General features: G+C 31.6%; 3 protein-coding genes across 10 annotated transcripts in view; 2 read left to right on the top strand and 1 right to left on the bottom strand.

Moving 5' to 3' along the window:
• Positions 1–960: 960 nt before the first annotated feature.
• On the bottom strand, positions 961–3,691 carry LOC106787888 (facilitated trehalose transporter Tret1-like). The gene is made up of 5 exons (XM_014750629.1): positions 3,613–3,691; positions 3,380–3,559; positions 2,655–2,851; positions 2,026–2,332; positions 961–1,586 (listed from the first exon to the last, which is right to left on the bottom strand). The coding sequence occupies exons 1-5, from the start codon at positions 3,689–3,691 to the stop codon at positions 961–963; spliced, it is 1,389 nt and encodes a 462-aa protein (XP_014606115.1).
• Positions 3,692–5,372: 1,681 nt separating this feature from the next.
• On the top strand, positions 5,373–5,699 carry LOC106787880. The gene has a single exon (XM_014750618.1). It carries the CDS (start codon positions 5,373–5,375, stop codon positions 5,697–5,699), a length of 327 nt encoding a protein of 108 aa, XP_014606104.1.
• A 690-nt stretch (positions 5,700–6,389) lies between these two features.
• LOC106787956 (inactive rhomboid protein 1) overlaps positions 6,390–20,723 on the top strand; it is a 243,532-nt gene continuing 229,198 nt past the window's right edge. For 5 of the 8 annotated variants that reach the window (XM_014750754.1, XM_014750764.1, XM_014750819.1 and 2 more), the window contains exon 1: positions 6,390–9,372. The gene's annotated coding sequence lies outside the window, so the exon portion shown is untranslated. The remainder of the gene's footprint in view (positions 9,373–20,723) is intronic. The other 3 variants (XM_014750782.1, XM_014750791.1, XM_014750772.1) reach the window with 3 other exon arrangements.

Below are 20,723 nucleotides of genomic sequence, written 5' to 3'. Positions count from 1 at the left end.
ATCGTGACTAACATAAGAGAAACGAGGATATGATGTTGTATTAAGAGTTAGTTATTCGAGACGACATTTTTCTTTCTTTCTCTTTCTCTTTCTCTCTTTCTCTCTATCTATCTACCTCTTTCTTGTTTTTTTCTTTCTTTCTCAACAAAGGTATAACATTAGTTTGCAAAAGCATTCAAAAATGAAAATGAAAAAAATATTCATGTAACATTATCCCTGAACGTAATATTAACGCGAAGAAACTTTTTTTTCTCCACCCCCCACCATTATGCGAAGAAACTTTTTCCCCGCCCTAATTAAAAATTCAATCACGATAACATTTCTCAAAGGCAAAAACTTTTCGCGATAAGCGATCGTTCGTTTGTCATATGACTAATTCATTGTTGATAAAGCTATTATAGAAAGATTTAACAAATGAAATTTACGTTCTTTACACTTTGAGGTTGATTAAGATTACCAGAGAAAACTGGATATTACTAGGGTTAATAATAACGTTTAAATTTAGATTGTTTGATTTTTGTTTAACAAAAAATAAGTATAAAAAGGATGATTTAGGAGACATACAATTAGTTAATTAGATAGCATGAGTTTGTTTAATATTGTTATATTTAAATATCATTATATTTAGATTTCTTAAAATTAATATTATCATTATTATAATTATTATCTACGGTCAGTGTTGCGACAGTCTTTTGTTTATATGTAGAGTATCACATTATTATATAAATTATAATTAAATTCTTAATTAAATTTATTACATTAATTATTGATGACTTTAGAAATATGTTTGCGAGAGTATTAACAAAAAGTATATTTTCCCCATACCTGATTTTCGTCATTAAAAATTTCTTTGACGAGCAATACCTCAAATTAGCATAAATGTTAATTAGTGATTTTTGGCTGAACATAGATGATATATTTTAAATAAATTTATTACTGTTGAAAGAACGCTTCGACGTTTTATTTTTTAATGGACTTTTGAATTTGAAGAAGACTCTTCCCTTTAGTTTCCGGTATAAAATAATAAACGTAAGGAACACATGATAAGACGATAAAACCGAAAGACCAGAATACGAATTTTTCCCCAATTAGGTCAATAAAAGGTTGAAAACTTTTCGTTGAGATGAAGGATAGCATTGCGTTTCCACATCCTAATAGAAGAGAAGCTAAGGTTTTCAAATCTGCGGGGAACATTTCTCCTAAAAGTGCACCTGGCACCGTCACGAAGCCACAAGCTAAGAAAATATTATAACATAGCATTGAAGTGAGTGGTAGCCACTCGAGGATTGACGATTCGATGCCAATCGACAAGATGTGGAAATGTAGACCAAGCAATCCGAGAGATATAGCAACTCCAAGACCTGATATCATTAACAAAGATCTTCTGCCAAATCTGTCTACCATCACAGTTGCACTAGTTCCAGCTACAATCGTAGCAAATCCTAAAATCATGACAACCACGCTAGCCGTAAGATTCATGCCAGATTTAATTACGATTATTTCAGCATAGGCGTTAATTGTTGCGTATCCACTTGCGTGAACGAATACGTTCAAAATGAACAAGATTATGACTTTCTTCAAATTACCTATGAACAAACGGACACGATAATTATTAGTCGTCCTGTTATCAAATTAATATATAGGATAACTGTGTCTCTAATATGGCAAATAAATAACGTAAACTATCGATAACTAAAGCACAACAAATGAATACAATATAAAACAAATTTTACAAATCAAAAGATATTTTTTCATTTGAATATTAATATTCATTTTTTATAGTACAAATAAAGTGTTTTGCCTACAAATTTCCTTGGAGTTCTATCTTAGCTACCGTATTTTTTTATTATTTTACATTTTTTCCTATAATTTTAAGACACTTAAGCTTCTACAAAATTAACGAAAATTTGGTCATTTTTTAAAATGAAGTGTTCCATATTAAATTTAGTTACCATATATATATATATTTATTTTTGTTCAATATATATACCACGGGGTTATATATATAATAAATAATAGATATACCTGGAAGTATGAATGCTTTAAGTCTCATGATAATACTGCTTTCAGCACCATCGACGAAATCCTGAAGCTCTCGCATCTCAGCCTTCACGTCAGCTTCTCGTCGGAACCACTTCAAAGATGCCTCTGCTTTGTCGATATCTCCGTGGAGGACGTAATGGTACGGTGATTCGGGTATCAGGGATACGAGAGCCATGAAGAGGATATTCGGTACGAGGCTCACGTAAGCGAACATCTCCATGGACAGATAAGGACCCATCACGTTGCCCAAGAACATACCCACGGACGCTGCGTTTACGTTCATGGATATCTGAAGGCGTGACCTCGGTTAAGATCTTCTCTTTTGTGAAAAGGCTAAGCTGAGTAGCTTTAGGGTATCTTACGTTCACAAGAAATTACGTATATCTATATACACATATATATATATGTGTGTGTATGTAGTAAGTATCGATTCGATATTTATGCTGATACGTGTATATGAATTTTCAAGTTAATTTTCGAATTATGAGAATCAATAACAGTATAATATTATCTTCTCTGTATATAGGAATTTTGAATAAATTGAAGAGGATAGATAAAGAAATAAATCGAATATTTTTGTAGGAATTAAATAAGAAGATATAGAATATTACCAAAGCTCCACGAATTTTGGGATCAGCGATCTCTCCTAGGTACAAAACGAGGGATAACCAGACCATGCCTGATCCAATTCCAGAACAGAATCTCGATATGTAGAGCCACGTAACTGACGTTGCGCATATACTGAATACCCAACTCAAGGCCAATGGTAGACCACCGATGACAAGCTGTTTCTTTCGTCCAACATACTCTGAAGATCGTGTCGTGACACACGCATTACAGATATGTCATCCTGAGAACAAGATCACCACAACTCAGAACACTCTCTTCCTGTCCTTTCATCAGGATTATTCACTCGGTTCGATCGATGTTCCATTTATTTTTCTTTCATTTTTTCTTTCCTCCTTCCAAAGAGTTAATTCGAATGTAGATCTTTTTGTTTCTACATATCGCCACTTTATCGTACAATTCGATAATTGCTGAGTCGTGGCTGGCTTGTTCTTAGGTCGCGTATCGCGTTGTGCTCAAATTGTTCTGTTCGCCAATTGTTCAATCTGTTTTTTCATGCTGGAATAGAGGATCGGTTGAGTCAACTGAATCAAACTATTACGATTATATTTTGAATATTCTTCTTCCTCGTTATATCGTTTTTTTATTGTTTCTTCGAAATAATATTTGATATTAACATTTCTTGACAATCGGAGAAACTTTTTGGATTTTCAGCAAGAGGGGGTTGTCTCAACGAATCCTTATTCCGATTTCAATGAAACATTATTACCTTGAATTACCGCACCGATTAAAGCTCCGAAAACTCTACCAAGATTTAAGAGAGAAGCTACCCAAGACGCTTCGTTTTCCGTCAGTTTGGCAGATACGTCAGCTGTCGTTGATGTCAATTGTGCCAAGTATGGCGATGTCCAACCGTTTGCAAGACCACTTACGATCGGAGCTAAACTTACTGTTCAAAATATTAGCAAGAATTTTGTGTATGAAAGAATAAAAAATTTGTACCTGCACAAGCTGCTAACCATTGCGGCCAAATTATTATTTTTGGACGTTCCTGTTTCTCAGGATCCTTCGCGTCGGACATTCTTCGATCGTTGAATTTTCCAGTTAGCAGCAACAGAGGGTTGTAAAAGCACACGTATTGCGTGTGCCGTCAATGATTTCTAGACTGTCTTCCTATACCCTAATACACGGATCCTCCACACGAGGAAGGCGACAGGAGACAAGACGTGATGCATTTACTTTCCGATAAGACGATGACATATTTACTGTCGTCAAGACACGATTTGATTATTCATGAACGTTTCGCGTGTTTACATCTCAGATCGCGCGATCTATAAAAGGTGGTGTTATCTGAATGTATTTTCCACGACGCGTCGTCAGTTAATTTAAACTTTGTCATTGTCTCTTTATTTTTTGTTTTCTTATTTTTCATTTTTAACATAAGTCGAATCGTTGAAAAACATTAGCCACGTGTAATCATCTTACACATTTTCCTACAGATGATTGAAGATTATTGTAGAAATTTATCGCTGAAATATGTCGGATTTAATTGCCGATGTGACATCGAACGTTACGCGAGAGATGATTGTTATGACTTTATTACACTGATTAGAACGTAGTGAAAATAACATATTGTTTAACGTGGCTTTAAAATTTCTAATGAATATTTATTTTATCTTATCATTCGATATAGGACAAAATTGTTATTTCCGATAACTTCGTATACAACTTTGGAATAATTTTTCGTCACACCGTTTATATTTGCAATAAGTCATTTTTTCCTTCTTCCAACGATCTTCATCTTTTATATTATTTTTTCTTTATTATTGTTACGTCTTGACGTTTATAATTCGCGTGAAGATCTAACATTTAATATATGTTCGAGTTGACGGAGAAGGCAAAGAGAACACCAGAGAAACTTGAATATATTTCATACAATATGGAGAGACGCGAGATGAGAATGGAGAAACAGAAGGTTCCGCTTACAGAGTTGCGTGTTCGTGATCCTATGTCAGTTGTTGTGGAAAAACTTGGTGATAGAAGTGCACGCGTTTACGGTGACTTGAGGTCAAATATAACATGAATTTTGGTCAACAAATTATTCCGAGTCTGAGTACCGTTCTTAATATTTATTTTTCATTCTTAGCAAAGAAACTTTAAAGGAATTATTGATGTCATCTTTAATGCTGGTACCAAAAGATCAATCTAGCATTTCGGAATCTTTTCGAGATATGTTGGGTAAGTGTTTTTGAAGATTACGTATAAGGAATGATACCCTATAAAAATGTTTAACTTGTTCCTTTTTCTTGTTAGATCCTCGAAAAACAGCAAAACATCTTCGAGATCAGAGAAGATATAAGGTACATGTTTAATAATAAAAAAAAAAAAAAGAAACAAGTGGTTATACAACTACAAGTAGTTAAAAGAAATGACATCAGGAAAAAATGTTACGCATAATGCTCGCATAATATTTTCAGAAGAAAATTCGTAAGAGTATAAAAAAGCGAGACGATGTTACCTGGAACAGAGATAGTAGATGGGATCTTTACGATGAAGAGAGTACCAATGAAGAAATGAAGAGGAAGATAACAAAAGAAGTAGAAGTAGAAGAAGAAGAGGAAGAAGAAAAAGAAGAGGAAGAAGAAGAAGAAGAAGAAGACGAAGTAGAAACTTTACCGAGTTGTCCTAGCTCCCTCACGGAAGACTTAAACTTGTCCTATGATGGAAAATGGTTGAGAAAATACATGAAGATTCCTTTGAGAATGGCATTCAAAGAAATTGTTGCAAAAAAACCTTACGATCCGGTTGGCTATTTAGGCTTTTGGTTATTAAATTATAAAAAATCTTTGGAAGACAACAAACGACATTTGGAGTTAGAAGAAGAATTATATCGTTTACGATGTTTGATGATACAACCGGTACAAATAGATCCGCAATTAGGCTTGATTTATTACAAGATGTTAAGAAATGTAATTACGTTTCAGACACTGGAAGAAGAAGTGGAACAAGAGGTTCTCCAGATGACAACAGGTGAAGAAGGGGAAAACGTAGAAGTGGATTGGAATTTTCAACGTTACAATAATAATTAGAAACGAACATATAATCAATTTTATTGAAATTCATTAATTTTCTACAATAATTTTATCATGACAATTATATTAATAATAAACAATTTATTTTATATTCTTTTTTCTATGGTTATGTTAACGTAACATATACCATAATAACTATACAATAATATATATAATGTATTTATTTTAAAAAAAAGAAAGAAAACAAAAAAAAATTAACATTTCTAGGCAATACTAGTCTGCAATATTAGCGAACGGTCTTCTGCCGGACCATATACTGGAGACTACTCCTAGTACATTCGAGGGGTTTTCAAGGCATCAAAAAACTTACTATTGCGCCGATAGATGGTATTACGCTCGCGGAAGCTCAAGTTCGTTTATTTCCGATGCGAATCGAGCATCTTCGGCGACGGTTCGCGCTTCTCATGCGGGGGTGCGTTCAGTTCGAATCGCGCAGCCGCTCGTTCTATCTCGGTGACCGTTTCATCGAAAAGCGTTGAAAAAAAAGGGGTAGAAAAGCGACGAACTAAAGAGGGCAGCAGGGAGAAGTAAAGTGAAAGGGGATAGAAGAGAAGAGAAAGAGAGAGAGAGAGAGAGAGAGAGAGAGAGAGAAAGAGAAAGGGAGAGAGACAAACGATAAATAGATAGATAGATAGACGGATAGATAAATAAATAGATAAATAGATCGATAGATAGATGGATAGATAGATAGGTAAATAGATAGGTAAATAGATTAGGTAGATAGAAAAAGAGGGAGAAAAAAAAGAGAAAAAAAAGAGAAAAAAAAAGAGAGATAGAAAGAATAGGATAAGAATTTATTGGAAAGATTGGAGTCGCGATCGCGTCGCGAGAGGATGAAGTTTCCTCGATGGCGCGCGATCGCGGCACGGTGGATGATAGAAAAGTACAGAAAGTGCTGCTTGGTTGGACGCGTGTCGAAGGAGGAAAAGGAGGAAGAGAAAGAAGAGGGTAGCGGTTGAGGTGGTGGTGGTGGTAGTGGGTGCCCCCTCTCGTTATTGACGCGAGGGTTGGCCGAAAACGGCGGCCATGTCGGTCGAGAGGTTCGCGTTGTGATCGCCGGATGGCGCTGGTTCCGTCCTTGCTTCCGTTGTCGCGGTCCACCCTGCCTGCGCTGGAATGCCCTCGAGGAGGAGGAGGAGACCGTCGAGCTTTTCTACGGGGCCTTTTCGCGTCGCGATCAGGTGACTACCTCCTAGTCCAACACCATATCCGGTTGTTTCGTCGTTTCCGCGTTCTACCCGCGTCTCATTTATCGCGTTTATCAGCCGGACGTGTCACAGTGTCAAAGGGTGAAAAGGGTGAAAAGTAAGAGAGGAAAGAACTCACGCACTATGAGTTGGAAAGCGAAGGATAGGGATGAAGTGAGGGGGTAGATAGTGCAAAGTAGGGTGACAGTAGAAGAAAAAGGAGAACGAGAAGAAGAAGAAAGCAAAATAAATAGATAGATAGATAGAGAGAGAGAGAGAGAGAGAGAGAGAAAGTGAATTAGTGAGGGGAAGAAAGAATAATCAAATAAACGGGTGGTCCATTTTCAAACGCGAAAGAGAATCGAGGTGATAGTTGTGCGGTGCTGTGTCTTCTTGTTGTGACCTCGAAGCTCGTGAACTATTTTTCTCGGACTCGAGCAACGCCCGAGTTATCGTGACGACGAAAGATCTATTTCCTAATCTTTTATGAAAAGAAACAAGATGAAAAGTTACTTATAGAAAGAGAGAGAGAGAGAGAGAGAAATAGAGTAAGTAAGATAGAAAAAAGAAGAGAGAAAAAGAGAGATAGATATAACGACACAGCATATGAGCAAGGGTAGAGAGTGAGAGAGAGAGAGTGAGAGAGAGAGAGAGAGAGAGAGAGAGGGAGGTCGCAGCGACCGAGTTAAAGCGCGAACGCGGAACACGGGAGTGTCGTCCACCATTTTGGGTGCGCGAGGTTATTCGATGCATGCATGGATACATCGTTCAAGAAGGGACCTCATAGTCCTTCCTTATTGGCAAACAATGAAAATCAGCAAATAGAAATGGTGCGTTGATGAGGGGGCTCGAGGGTGGTAGATGGTGATGTAGCTATGGAAATCAAGGATCCAGGTGTCGTGTCATGAGTTCGAACGGACGGAGAAGGTGGTGCTGGTGGTTGATTATTCTGTGCTTTCGTGTTTGTGCTACATAAGGTACTATAAATTGTTCGTGTTTTATTATTTGACGATTAAACGAACGCAAAAAGAAATATAAAAAAAAGAAAAGAAAGAAACAGTAAGCACAGATGGAAGGAAAGAAGGAAGAAGTAACAAATTGAAGATAAATCGAAATACGCGGGCATTTGTTATCGGTCAGAGGTGTGCCAAACTCGTGATCGTTCGAATTCGCGAGTTTTCGTGTATCCAGATCGTGCGTTGTTCGGACAGGTGGACTGGGTGCACGCATCTTGAGCAGGAGGAAGAGGGAGAGAGAGAAATAAAAGGAAAGAAAAAGAGAGAGAAAGAGAGAAAGAAAGAAAGTGAAGACGCGACACTAGACGCTTGGTCTTTCGATGATCGTAAAGACTGATGCCGAAGGAGGAGGAGGGTGAAGAAGAAAACGAAGATAAATGAGCACGACGCAACGACGACAACGACGGGGAGAGGAGTACGCTCGCTCGATTGCAAAGCTACCGAAAGCTAGAATAACGGGTGAGAGCGGGGAGGAGGTTCGTTAGAAGATTCGACTACGATTTAGCGATAATGTTACGCGCGTTAAATCGGCTCGGCCGTGAGCTTAAATGATATGCATATGCATCTATATTACGTGAAAGAGGGTGAGTCTATCGTCAAGGAAGATATGAAAGTGCGCGACAAGTGAAATATTATTTTTCCTATATTAATATAGTTTTATTTATTATATCGTTAACTCGTGTCTGATTATATTCGTTCCGTGTTTATTTCGACTACGCGCGTTTTCCTCTCTCTGTCTGCCTGTGTGTCTTTCTTTCTCTCTCTCTCTCTCTCTCTCTCTCCTCCTTTTCCTCTCTCTCTCTCTCTCTCTCTCTCTCTCACTCACTCACTCACTCACTCACTTAATTTCTTTCTCTTCCTCGTCGAACGCAGTGATACCAAAAAAGGTTTTCATCCTCGCAGTTAATGTTTTCGTTGCTGGTGTGCTGTTTCCGGTGTAACCTTCAAAACGATGGTTATATTAATAATACATCATCGTCGTCGTTTTTGATTGAAAAGTAAAGATAAATAAATAAACAAATTGTTCAAATCGGAACTTATCGGAACGTATCGGAAGGAACGAAGACGTAAAGTGTTTTCGTCATCGTTAGTTGTTTTCGGTAACTCGTCGTGTTCGGTCTCGCGTTCGACGAGTCTCTCTAAGTGAACGACTCTATTGTTGTTCCTTCACTTTCCTCGCGTTCGTTTTCTCATTAATTATATTATTATTGCAATAATATAATATATATTATTAATATATTTGAGTGCCGGGGGGTGGGGTGGGGGTGGATCTAACAGTGTGCGACAATTACGAGTGTGTTCATATTATTCCATGGTTAATATTATTATTATTATTTATATTGCCGTTCGACGTTGTTGCAAAGACACAAGGGATTACGCGCGTGGTCAACGCACGACGACGACGACGATTACAACGACGACGATTACACGAAAATTACGAAGACATCATTTTCTTCTCCATTAGACGTAAGTAAACACCATTTTTATATTTTAAATTTTGGTTTATTTTTCCCCATTAATATTTTCGATAACACACGACAATTTTAAAAATATTTCTGTTAGTTAATACTCGTTTTCTATTAATGATGATTGCAGTCGGCCTATAGTGAACTTTCCCAATTTACAAACGACGATTTATTTTTTAATAATTTCTTTAAAGTTTCGTTACTGTAAAACAGTATTTTAAATAATAATGATTTTTCATGAATACTTTATATTATTTTAAGAACTAAATTTAATTGATATATTGTTTCTCCGGTAAAGTATACTGATTTCGTGACTCGTACAGTGGAAACATATTGATGAAATAAATCAATTCATATCGCGAAAGGTTAAGTGAAATTTCTTTAACGAGAATTATTCAGTGATAAGATTTAACAGAAGTGTAGCGCAAATTTGACCGAAGTGAAACGAAAAAAATTGTAATGAATCTGCGTGGTTTTATTTTTCAGTTTATTTCTTTTTTATTAAGAAAGAATAAAAAATGAAAGAGAGAGAGAGAAAGAGAGAACATGAGAATAATTAAAAAAGTCTTACATTTTATCGTTTAATATCATCCGTTAGCAACACAATCAGTACTTTTATTGTTTTATTTTTGTATCCTTCTTTATTCTTTTTTTGTTACTCGTTCAATGAAAAAAGCGCGGGCATCCTCGGTAATTTATCTCAAGACGAATTTCTTATTAATTATATACGAAAGATATAGGTACAGAATAAAGAATGTCATCTAAAATTTAAAAAAAAAAATCAAATCAAACATATATTGAATTAATACACATATTTTTACGTATATTTACAAAAGTGTATATATCATAGTCATGCAAGAACGTAATCAATTTAATATTCAAATGCAAAGTCAAAAGTGGACTAGTCTAATGTGTATACCAGAAACAAATAATGTAGACTTTTAATGAATTATGTTGCTAATTATTACTGTTTTCGTGATATTCCTTCTTCTGTTACCTGTACTCTCTCTCTCTCTTCATATTTTAAAAATTAATTATTAATTACATTTTTGTGTTATTTTATTATTCTCTCTGACTATTTGAATCGAATGATTAAAAGGATTGAATATTTTTCGAAAATTTAATCTACGGTAAAAATGTGACTTCAATGGTTTTATTTTTCTCTTGTTGATGCATCACCTTTGTATAAATGCGAGCTCTATTTTTTATTATATTCCTCGAAATTACGTAAGAATTTCTATCAAAGTTGGGGAAACAAGCAATTATTAATTAGGACTTGTTACTGCTTTTAATATGAATGATTTACCTGTCGTTCCTGATATTTTAAAGATCTTTGATTTTGTGTAAGGAAAAATACAATCTTATTAAAAGAAATTGCCAATTAAATTTGTATATATTTTTTTTAATAACAATAAGAATTTTCAAAGTTTTATTTTAGATTATTTTAAACATATTGACTTGTTTTTATTAATTCTAGGATTGTAAATTAGTTCAAAGTTAGATTTATTCATTTTATTTATGTACATACATATGAGTAGAAATGAAATAATTTCTTTTCTTAATTTTTTCTTATTTTTTGAAAATATTTTTACATATATTTTTTATACCTAATAGTATCAAGCTTAACGTGTGCAATGTTAGAAATATTAATTTAGTTATGTATACACATACAAGTTTATTATATATAATTGTATATCCCAAAAAATAATTGAGTTTTTTTTCTATTTCATTATTTAATACCAAATATCGTAATTAATGTAAAAATATATGGAATTTAGTGTGTGAATAGGCTTCATCGAAGCACGAATTTAATGTGATTTCATTAATGGCCGTGAAATACCGAGATTTGTGGCTTTTCCAAATGGTCCGCAAGTATTACGGGATTTACGAAAGAGCTTTTCGAGTGCGAATTCAATTATATTATTACTCACTTTCCCTTTGTTTTTGTCATGTTAAATTCGCACATTTTCATTTTTTATTACATACATTTTATCCTTTGGTATGATATTGTATAATATTGGATAATTTTACAAATACTTTTTAATTTTGTATAAAAAGTTTAATTCATTTCATGTATTTTTTAAATATAAAATAAATTAATGAAAATTTATATTATTATTTTTAGTATATTATATGTTTGTTTAGATCTAAAAAATAATTAGGCTTTTATTAATTTCTTGAAAACAAAAATATGTTTAACGTTTACAATTTTTTTTGAGTTTAATTTGAAAAAAATTTAAATTGAGTTTAATTCGCAAGACATGACTTTGAAAATATTTTTTTTTTATTTGTTCTCTCTCTCTCTCTCTCTCTCTTCTTTATATTAATTGTCTTTCACACACTTCATCTTTTTTGTTCTCTTTGGTACTTTATTAAGATTTCTTTTGAAACTTCGCATTGCGCAGTACGTATCGAGTATATTGCAAGTTTAATGGGGAATCATCGAGTATGGAAAATTGGCCGAGTTCCAACATTCTATTCCACCACACTACTTTTCGGCCCTTTTTCATTTAGTTATTCGTACTTTCACGACTTCACAGTATCCATAGTATCAGTAATGTAGAGAAAGAATGAAATAAAGATAGAGAAGAAAGAGGAAGTCGTTTTCTCTTTCCAAGAACAAGAAAGAAGAAATAAAGAAAGATTTGTTTATTGAGTGAGTCAAACGTTCTCTTATTATTATGCAAATTATCTTTTTTATTTTCCAAGAGAAAGCAATATAATTTTTTTTTCTTCTTTTTTATATTAGGTTGCTGCAGAAATAATGATGATTTTTATTTTGCCACTATATATTTCAATAATTTGAACTCGTATGTCATGCTAGAAGTGAACAAAATAATCGTTTACTATTGCAACAATTTACTTACAAATAAGTGTTAGCAGAAATGTAATGACATTAGACAAAACTTAAGTTCGGAGGTTTAAATTTGGCGCCAATTTTTTTAATCACATTTTATTTTAGTATGATCGTGTATTAAATTATAAAATGAAAAAAGGGCCAGAATTAGGATAACTAAATTTTCCTTGTATTATTATATTTAGTATTATCGAATTTAAAAATTTAAATTAATCATTGAAAAAACGAAGGAAATAAATTGAATGACGTGACGAAACGAGACATAGATGTATTATTGAGTTACATCTGTAACATCTAAAATATGACCTTACATTGTGTTTCAAATATATAATATAATAGTATTATAAGTGCTTCTCTGTTAAACTAAGAATTCTGCTTAACAGAGAATTTATGTAACGTATAAGATAGCATATATAAAAAAATTGATCCAGTCTAAAAATAAAAAAGTAACTGAGCTTCTCGCAACAAAAGAAAAGGTACATTTAATCCAAATCCGTATTTGATGGATGACAAAAAAAAAAGAAAGAGAGAGAGGACGAATCGTTATGATATACATTTTTCTCAGTACTTTCGTTCTTCTCAACTAAATAAAATAAAGAAGAAAGAAAGAACAAAATATTTGTTAAAACGCGAGTTTTTTTTTTATAGTTTATGTAATATAAATTTCCGAGAACTCTTATGGGATATAGAAAAATAGGTATTTCAAAATAAATCGATAATTTTCACTATCGGATTTTTCTCTTTTCCTTTTTCTTATTTTCTTTTCATGGATCATAATATCGTAAGATATTATCGAAACTCTTTTGCCCTTTTCTTCGAAGGGGTTAATTCAATATTGATCAAAGTTCGAGTCTATACAAGAGATTACCAGAGAGATGAGAATGTTTATTATCGAGTAATCAAAGTGATCCTTACTGTATTGCGAATGTCGATTGAAAAAGTTTATTTTTTTTTAATCACAAAATTCAATTCTTTAATTTGTAAAATTCAAATAGAAAAACAAAAAATAAAAATTGACTTGGTAGCGAAATTTTGATCAACCAATTATCTTTCTCTCTCTTTATCCCGCTCTATTTTTCTATATGAATATTTTAATTAGAAAATTCAATTTTTCTGCTTGTAAAATTTCCAAAGGAAACAAGAAAAAATTTATACCATATTGGATCGCTTTTAGGAACATTTTTATTTATTATTTTATTTAATAATTTTAATAACAAAATTCCATTTTTTAACTTGCACAATTTATTGAAAGAAAACAAGAACAAAAAATTTACTCCACATTGGATTGAATTTAGTAGGATAATGTTCATTAACAAATTCTCTTTTTCCATCTCATATTCAACTTTCATTTCTATCCTAGATCACAATAGGATTTTTTTTCAAAAAAGAAAAAATAGGAAGGAAGAAATTTTTCAACAACGAGTTGCTAATCTGCGTCTATTCGCGGACCTAATTACGGTTCCCTCGATGTTTGTCTGACCCTCTCTGAATAGCGTTTACTACTAGGGAAATCCCAGAGCTCGATTGGATGACCTATTTCGACTTTATCTACTTTATGATCCTAACCTTCTCTCTCTCTCTCTTTCTTTCTTTTTTCCTTTTCGTTCATCTTTCTGTATTTTTTTCCTAGTTTTTTTTCTCTCTCGTTTTCTCTTACACGCATTTCTACGTGTGCTTAATATCGTGTATAATATTATATATATATATATATATCTTCTAATAAACAAGAATTCAACTACTTTAATAAATATTCGTATACTATATCTCTGATGAGGGTATAAGCAGAAGAAGAGTATAAGTTCGAAAGAAGGATTAGTCTTGCAGAGAAAAGCACTTATAATATTAAATATTTAAAGTCTAACGTAAGATAAGCTGTTAGATATTTGACGTGAGTATGTTGTAACATATGTATCGTTTTATTGCATTTAAAAAATGGTTTAGGTGTATGTATCATATAATATAAAGAATAAATAAAATGTGTAGAAGAATTTTGGAAATTTTGCATTACGAACAAATATAAATTCTACGTATACTTTAGTGATTTACTATGCGTATACACTGCGAATAACAATATGTAAAAATGAATTAGGTGGAAAAATGTTAAAGATAAAAATCCGTAACTGTCACGAATTGACAAGGATTGATATTAATTTGACAAGTTATCCTTTAGTAAATCGATCATATATACCATGTAAAACTTCTCCTTCGGAAGTGTCATTTTTAAGAATGCCATTGAAAATTCCTTCTATCCAAACTTAATTTTCTAACATGGTTGGTGCTGTCCGTCTAAGAGAATCCGTTTCAACTGTCGAGTTAGAATACCGAGTCGAATCGAGTAAGTCAGAATGCAGAGGAATACCGAATGTAAAGCTTCATGGATAATTCCTCGTTCAATCGGTTACGATTTACCTTCCTGTATCTCTTGACTATTTCCATCTGACAACTAATCGGAAGGTTAAGTAATACCAGTCATTTAGATATTGCGCAATTTGACATCTCTTGCTATTTAACTAATTGTGAGAGTTATTTACGTTCTTTATTCTTATTGGAAATTTGTACATATATTATTTTTTTTAAATTCCAAATTTTGTTCATTTATTAAATTAAAATATTTTTTATAAATATTTATCTCGTTTGTATGCTTTTATGGAAGTGTCATTTTTATTAAAATATAAATATAATTAAGTTATGTTATATTGTTATTATTTTCAATTTATTTTAATTGTTCAATTTTTATAAATCTTTTGTGTGTGTTGTGTATGTATATCTTACATTTCTTTTTTTTTTTTTAATAGAATACAATAATCTAACATTATTCTTAATATTTTCTTCTAATCATTTCATTAGATTAAATTATTTTGTTTAAGTATTTTACGTGTACGCATACTTATCTTAAAAATATCTCTTCATTAAAACTTAAAACACAATAATACAATTTTATTCTTACTATTTTTATTACAATTATTATTTGAAGCAATGTATTATATAAGATATGCATTAATAAATGTATGAATAATATCGCGATAATGCGCAGAAAAGATACGATCAAGTTAAAAGGAAATGAAATGACGTTAATTTCATCTTTCTATATTATTTTTAAACCTTATGCATATACTAAATTATTCTTTCTCCGACATCTCTTACGTTCGATAAATAAATTCCTGATTAAAAAAGAAAAAATAAAGGTAATGTTTTCACGAGGTGTCTCGTTTTAAATATGTCGTGATTTTCGTCGATGCAATTTCATGCAAAATATTCACCTTCGATATTAACTCGAGCACGAATTAAAGTATTCATAGTGCAAACGTATATATTTCGCCAAAAGTTCTATCAATCCAATATATATATATATGTATACATAAATAATTATACACATATATAAACACTAGAAATAATAATTTTTATTTTTACCAGACACACAGATTTCCGAAATAATTTTCATTGTACAAATGTTCTCGTATTAAATGCAAATAAAACAGTGCATTTTAAATGTTTATGTATATGCAAATACGCGTAAATATACATTGCTTATAAATATTTATTTATTATATATTTAATTATATGTATTATACATATATACGTGTATTAGAGATATTATGACGAGCTTAATCGCGATAAGGATAAATTAATGGACACAAATGGGAAAGGAGACTTATTTAAAAATCAATAATGACCAACAACGTTAACAACACACAATAAGTTATCAAACGATTTCTCTTTCTCATTCGTGCGTTTAATGAGACCCCTAACCTCACTTTTCTTAATCTGACATTGATCTGTCATTGATAAATTCAAGATGGAGATCGCCGAGGTCTACCTACTTTTTCGTAAGCTTAATTGTGAACACGCGACGATAAGTACTCGAGTATATATAAGAAAAAAAGAAAAGAAAGTAAAAAAATCCCCAGGGGAGACAAAAAAGTGTTGTTGGCGTGTGTTCGCATTTATCTTTGTTACAATAGAAGCCGTGTTATCGAAGAAAGAAAAATAAAATTATAAAAAAACAAAAGGAAGAAAAAATGGGTTGGTTGAGGTTTCGAATAACTCGTAAAATCAGATAGGTTGTAGCATTTTATTAGAAATTATGAGAAGTTCCGTTCCCACCTTTATCCTTATATATACCTTTTTCCTCCAATCCACATTTTATAATCCGTGCGATAAAATCTCATCTCTAAAAGTGAAGAAACGGGAGAAATAGAAGCCATCACGTATTTTCACAATAATAACAGTAGGATCTTTCTCGCTTTAACCCTACTCAATCGAGAGGTTACTGTTAGATAAATCGAGTTCCTCGTAGAATTTTTAACTCGAACACAGCACTGGGGAACTTTTAATCCGTAGATTTCGATTCGAGTTTTGCCATAAACTTGGAACTTTCGACTTTCGCACGGATCGTGCTCACTTCGAGTAAGCCAACTTTTAAATCACTTATAAACATTTCGATACAGAAAAAAAAGAACAAAAAAAAAAAAAGAATAAATAAAACGAATAAAAGAAAGAGGAGTAGAGAAAAAGAATAAGAAAAAGACTTTTACGAAGTATCTTATAAGAGGTAGATTTTGATTGTCCTTATTTTTCTCCTTATTCTTGAGTTTTATTTTTATTTAAAATTTCTTGTGTTTTCAGTTCTATCAATATTAAATTCTATATTAACGAAGGCTATATTTACCATAAGGTGTTTTAGACATAAAGATGTGACTCTCGCTCTTTATGGGGTCACATTTTAACATTTTAAGTGGGAAGCTAATTTTCCAAGAGTCCATTTCGTGCATGCCGCGTGGCAAATTTATTATGTAAGTTTTAAAATTAAAATTAATACGCGTAAAGTCATAATTTGTTTTTAGCATGGTTATTAAAGAATAAAGATATCAAAATAAATAATATATATTATTTAATAAAATAAAAAAAAATAGAAACTTTAAGATAAAAGATAAAGAAATGATACATCTAATTTAAATTTATTTGTATTTTCAAAGAGTACTGGGAATGAATGAATTCGTCATCTTCAGTTAAAAGATTAAAACATCTCGCAAACAACTTTGATTTATAGGATTAAATAAAAAGGGTATATGCTTGTGTGATAAGCAAACAATATGGACGATAGGATGCATTATTAAGTTGCCTTGAAAGTTGTTATTGATTGATACTTTTAATATTTTACATACATTTTTCTCAAAATCGGCATAAACTTTCTTGTTAACGATACAATTTTACATTAGGTTGCTAGGAAAATGTTAGGAAGGAAAGAAAACACGATAGTAAAATATTAACTAACAAAGAAAACAAACGTACGAATTTGATTCATTGAAATGCATCAGTTATTTGATTTTTTCAGATCTCATAATAATTGTATGCCTAAGACCTTCAAAGATATGAATGCGTTACCTTGGTCTAAACATAATTCGTATTTCTTTTATTCTTTTAATTAACGAAAGAAAAAAAGAGAGAGAGAGAGAAAAAAGGGAGAATTAAACCTACATAGTATGGAAAAAAAAAAAAAAAAGGAAAAAATACCAAACGGGTCTAGTCGATCTGTGAACCCGTGGATTTTTACGAATATTGTTCCTCGACAAAAAAAGAAAGGTAAAAGGGGGAAGAAAAATGAAAAAGGGGAAATAAATTATAATAGGGGAAGAAGTAGTAGTAGTAATAGTAGAAAAGAAGAAGAAAAGAAAGAATAAAAGAAAAAAAAAAAAGAAGCCAAGAAAGAAAGAAATGACGAGGAGGCTATTACTTGCGAATTTAATTAAGAAATGGGAACCACTTTCCATCCTTTTTCTTGCTCCTTTCAGCCGACCCGTTTGCACCCTCTTGCGACGGCAAAAATGCGATTGCAGTAAATGGAATGCTCGTCTACTATCCTTATGCTAGATTACTACTACTATTAATACTAGTAGTAGTGATAGGCGCATGCGCTAACACAACACACGTAGATATTTTTTCATATTTCTTAGTCTTTCCATATAACTAACCTGGCTTCCCTTATAATTCGTTTTACGAACCTTGCCAGTTGGCCACACTACCACTGAGACTCATACAAGCTTTTTTTCAGATTCCTTTTTGTTTCTTTCTATCTTACAAGTCAATTCTTCTAGCCTTTCTTAAGTCAAAAGGACAAGTTTTTTGTCTGACAAAATTGAAATAAAAAAAAATAAAAATAAAAATAATACAAACAAATAAAATAAATAAAAGTAGATTAGATAGATGGCCTTGAATGGCACTTTCACGAATAATCGACAAACCTCTCCGACATTTGAATTATGATCTCTGCATATAACTTATTAACTTACGTCACAATGTCCATAGAATTCGTATTACAAGTGCGGATAATAATCGTAAGGAAGACATTTCTTTTAAGGAATCGTAAGGAAGAAATTTCTCTTAAAGAATCGTAAGGAAGAAATAAACGAGGAACATTTTTTTTTCTTTTTTTTTTATTAATTCCACGAGTTTTTTATTTTCCTTTTTATTTTTTTTTTGTTTCATCTTAGAATTCACAAGACGTGCAAGAGATAAGGGAGTTTCATTAAAATTTTATCAGAGATTAAAATTTCACTTTGCCGTATTATTTTTGTTATTATTTTTCTTTTCTTTTTACGTATCAGAGATGAATTCAAGGAAACACGTGCAATTAATCATTCATTAGATAACATTCTTTATTATTTTACAACAATTGATAAAATTACAAAAATGCACATATCATCAGAGATCAAATAAATTCGTTTTATTTATTCATTTTTATTTTAATGATATTTTTAACAAATAATTTTGAACTCGTAGTAGCAAATGTAAAACAAAAAATAATCGAATTACTTTGGGGGGATTCTGTTGTAATACACAATGTAAAAGGTGTTATCTTCTTACGAACAAATAAGAGAAAGAGAAAGAATGATAGAAAATAAGGATAAGAAGAAGAAGAAGAGGAAGAAGAAGAAGATTTTCTTGACTGAAATAAAATCTAAACGAAGGTAGAGGAAGGTGACAGGGAGAAGAGATTGATTGCTTGCTCGAGGGCCAATCCTGACTTTGCACAGTCCTCCTCGTGCTTAGATAGGTACATACCCGTGTCGGGGTCGTCCTTCGTTAGTAATGTTTGCAAAGAGATTAATAATCCTCTCGTCTCTGAGACTTCACGTAGTACTTGCATTTAAATGTTTACTTGCAATGCAGTAACCGTTAAACACATACGTGTTTTATTTTCTATCTCTTTTTGAGATTATTCAGTCATACCCCCCTAGAGAGAGGAGAAAAAAAATCAATTTTATTTATTTTTAAAGTCATTCTCTATTTTTTTAGAGATAATTTTTTTTATTTTAATACAAAAATAATTGTATATATTATAAATATATTGGTTGTTTTATTTCTTTTTTTTCTTGAAAAATTGAAATTTTTTGTTTACGTTTTAGTATGGTGTAAATTTGATTTATTTTTTTTTTTTTTGCAGATTCAATGGTTGGAATAAATTTTAAAGCTAAATTAATTTCTGTTTTTTTAAATGAAACTACATATATAAATATATATATTTTTTTTAATTGTTAGAGGAAGACAGACGTCATAAATTTTATTTTTTGTTTTTAATGGAACCACACGTATATTATTTTCTATAGTATTCATCTCATAGTAAAATGTTATAAAAATTATATTAAAAATTCATACATTCTTAAGAGTTGTAATTTTCTATTTCATATCCATCATATTTGTCTAATATTTTTAGTTCTTAATGTGATATTCTAATTTTTTTCTAGTAAATGGAGTTAAGTTATTGTTTTAAGTTATTGTTACATAACAATAGAGAATATCGTCATATTATTATTATTATTATTATAATTATTATTTATATTTTCGTATTTTTAAATCTATCTTCATTTCTCTCTTGTATTATTATTATTATTATTATTATTATTATTATACATTAATTCATTTGCATTTGCAAAAACGTTCGTCGAAATATTCGCAAAGCGTATCTATGCATTTTATTGGTAGATATTGCCAGGCGATTGTTCGCAGGTGTATTTGAAAATTTTAAATATTGCCGTGTCTCTCGTGGCAGATTGATTCCTATCAACGATGAATCGAAAACCGATGGATTTATTTCTCCCCTTCTCTAACACACGCACATATTTACTTACGCTTATATTTTTCATGTCACAGAATAAGTTCTTCTCGAAATGTGTTTATTATATATTTTTGTTCGATACGTTTGGTTTTAACAAATATACCATTTTTGTATTAATCTTTGCAAATATGTGAACAATGTTGTAATGAACGATATATTTTCCATATACACGTACATACATACGTATACATTACTACTACTATTACTCATACTACATTTTATCAAACACACATATATAGATTTTGAGCAATATTGAAATTTAAATATTTCGTTTATTAAAAAATTTATATATATATATATAATTTTATAAAAAAAAAGGAAAGAAAAATTTAGAACAAAATATAAAAATCAAATGACCATGCAAATCCTACTACTACAC

This window comes from Polistes canadensis, unplaced genomic scaffold (assembly GCF_001313835.1).
Source record: "Polistes canadensis isolate GaletaPanama2010 unplaced genomic scaffold, ASM131383v1 scaffold_5, whole genome shotgun sequence".
Classification (NCBI taxonomy): Eukaryota; Metazoa; Arthropoda; class Insecta; order Hymenoptera; family Vespidae; genus Polistes; species Polistes canadensis.
Note: the sequence above shows the minus strand (reverse complement) of the source record. Positions and strands in the feature narration are given on the sequence as shown.

What these genes read in the sequence shown, in the direction of transcription:
- LOC106787888 (XM_014750629.1), bottom strand. Translation starts at nt 3,691, where the DNA reads ATGTCCGACGCGAAGGATCCTGAGAAACAGGAACGTCCAAAAATAATA. An exon ending in AATCGGTGCGGTAATTCAAG is followed by an intron (nt 2,852 to 3,379) that starts GTAATAATGTTT and finishes CACGATCTTCAG; the next exon opens with AGTATGTTGGACGAAAGAAA. An exon ending in CCAAAATTCGTGGAGCTTTG is followed by an intron (nt 2,333 to 2,654) that starts GTAATATTCTAT and finishes TCACGCCTTCAG; the next exon opens with ATATCCATGAACGTAAACGC.
- LOC106787880 (XM_014750618.1), top strand. Translation starts at nt 5,373, where the DNA reads ATGGCATTCAAAGAAATTGTTGCAAAAAAACCTTACGATCCGGTTGGC.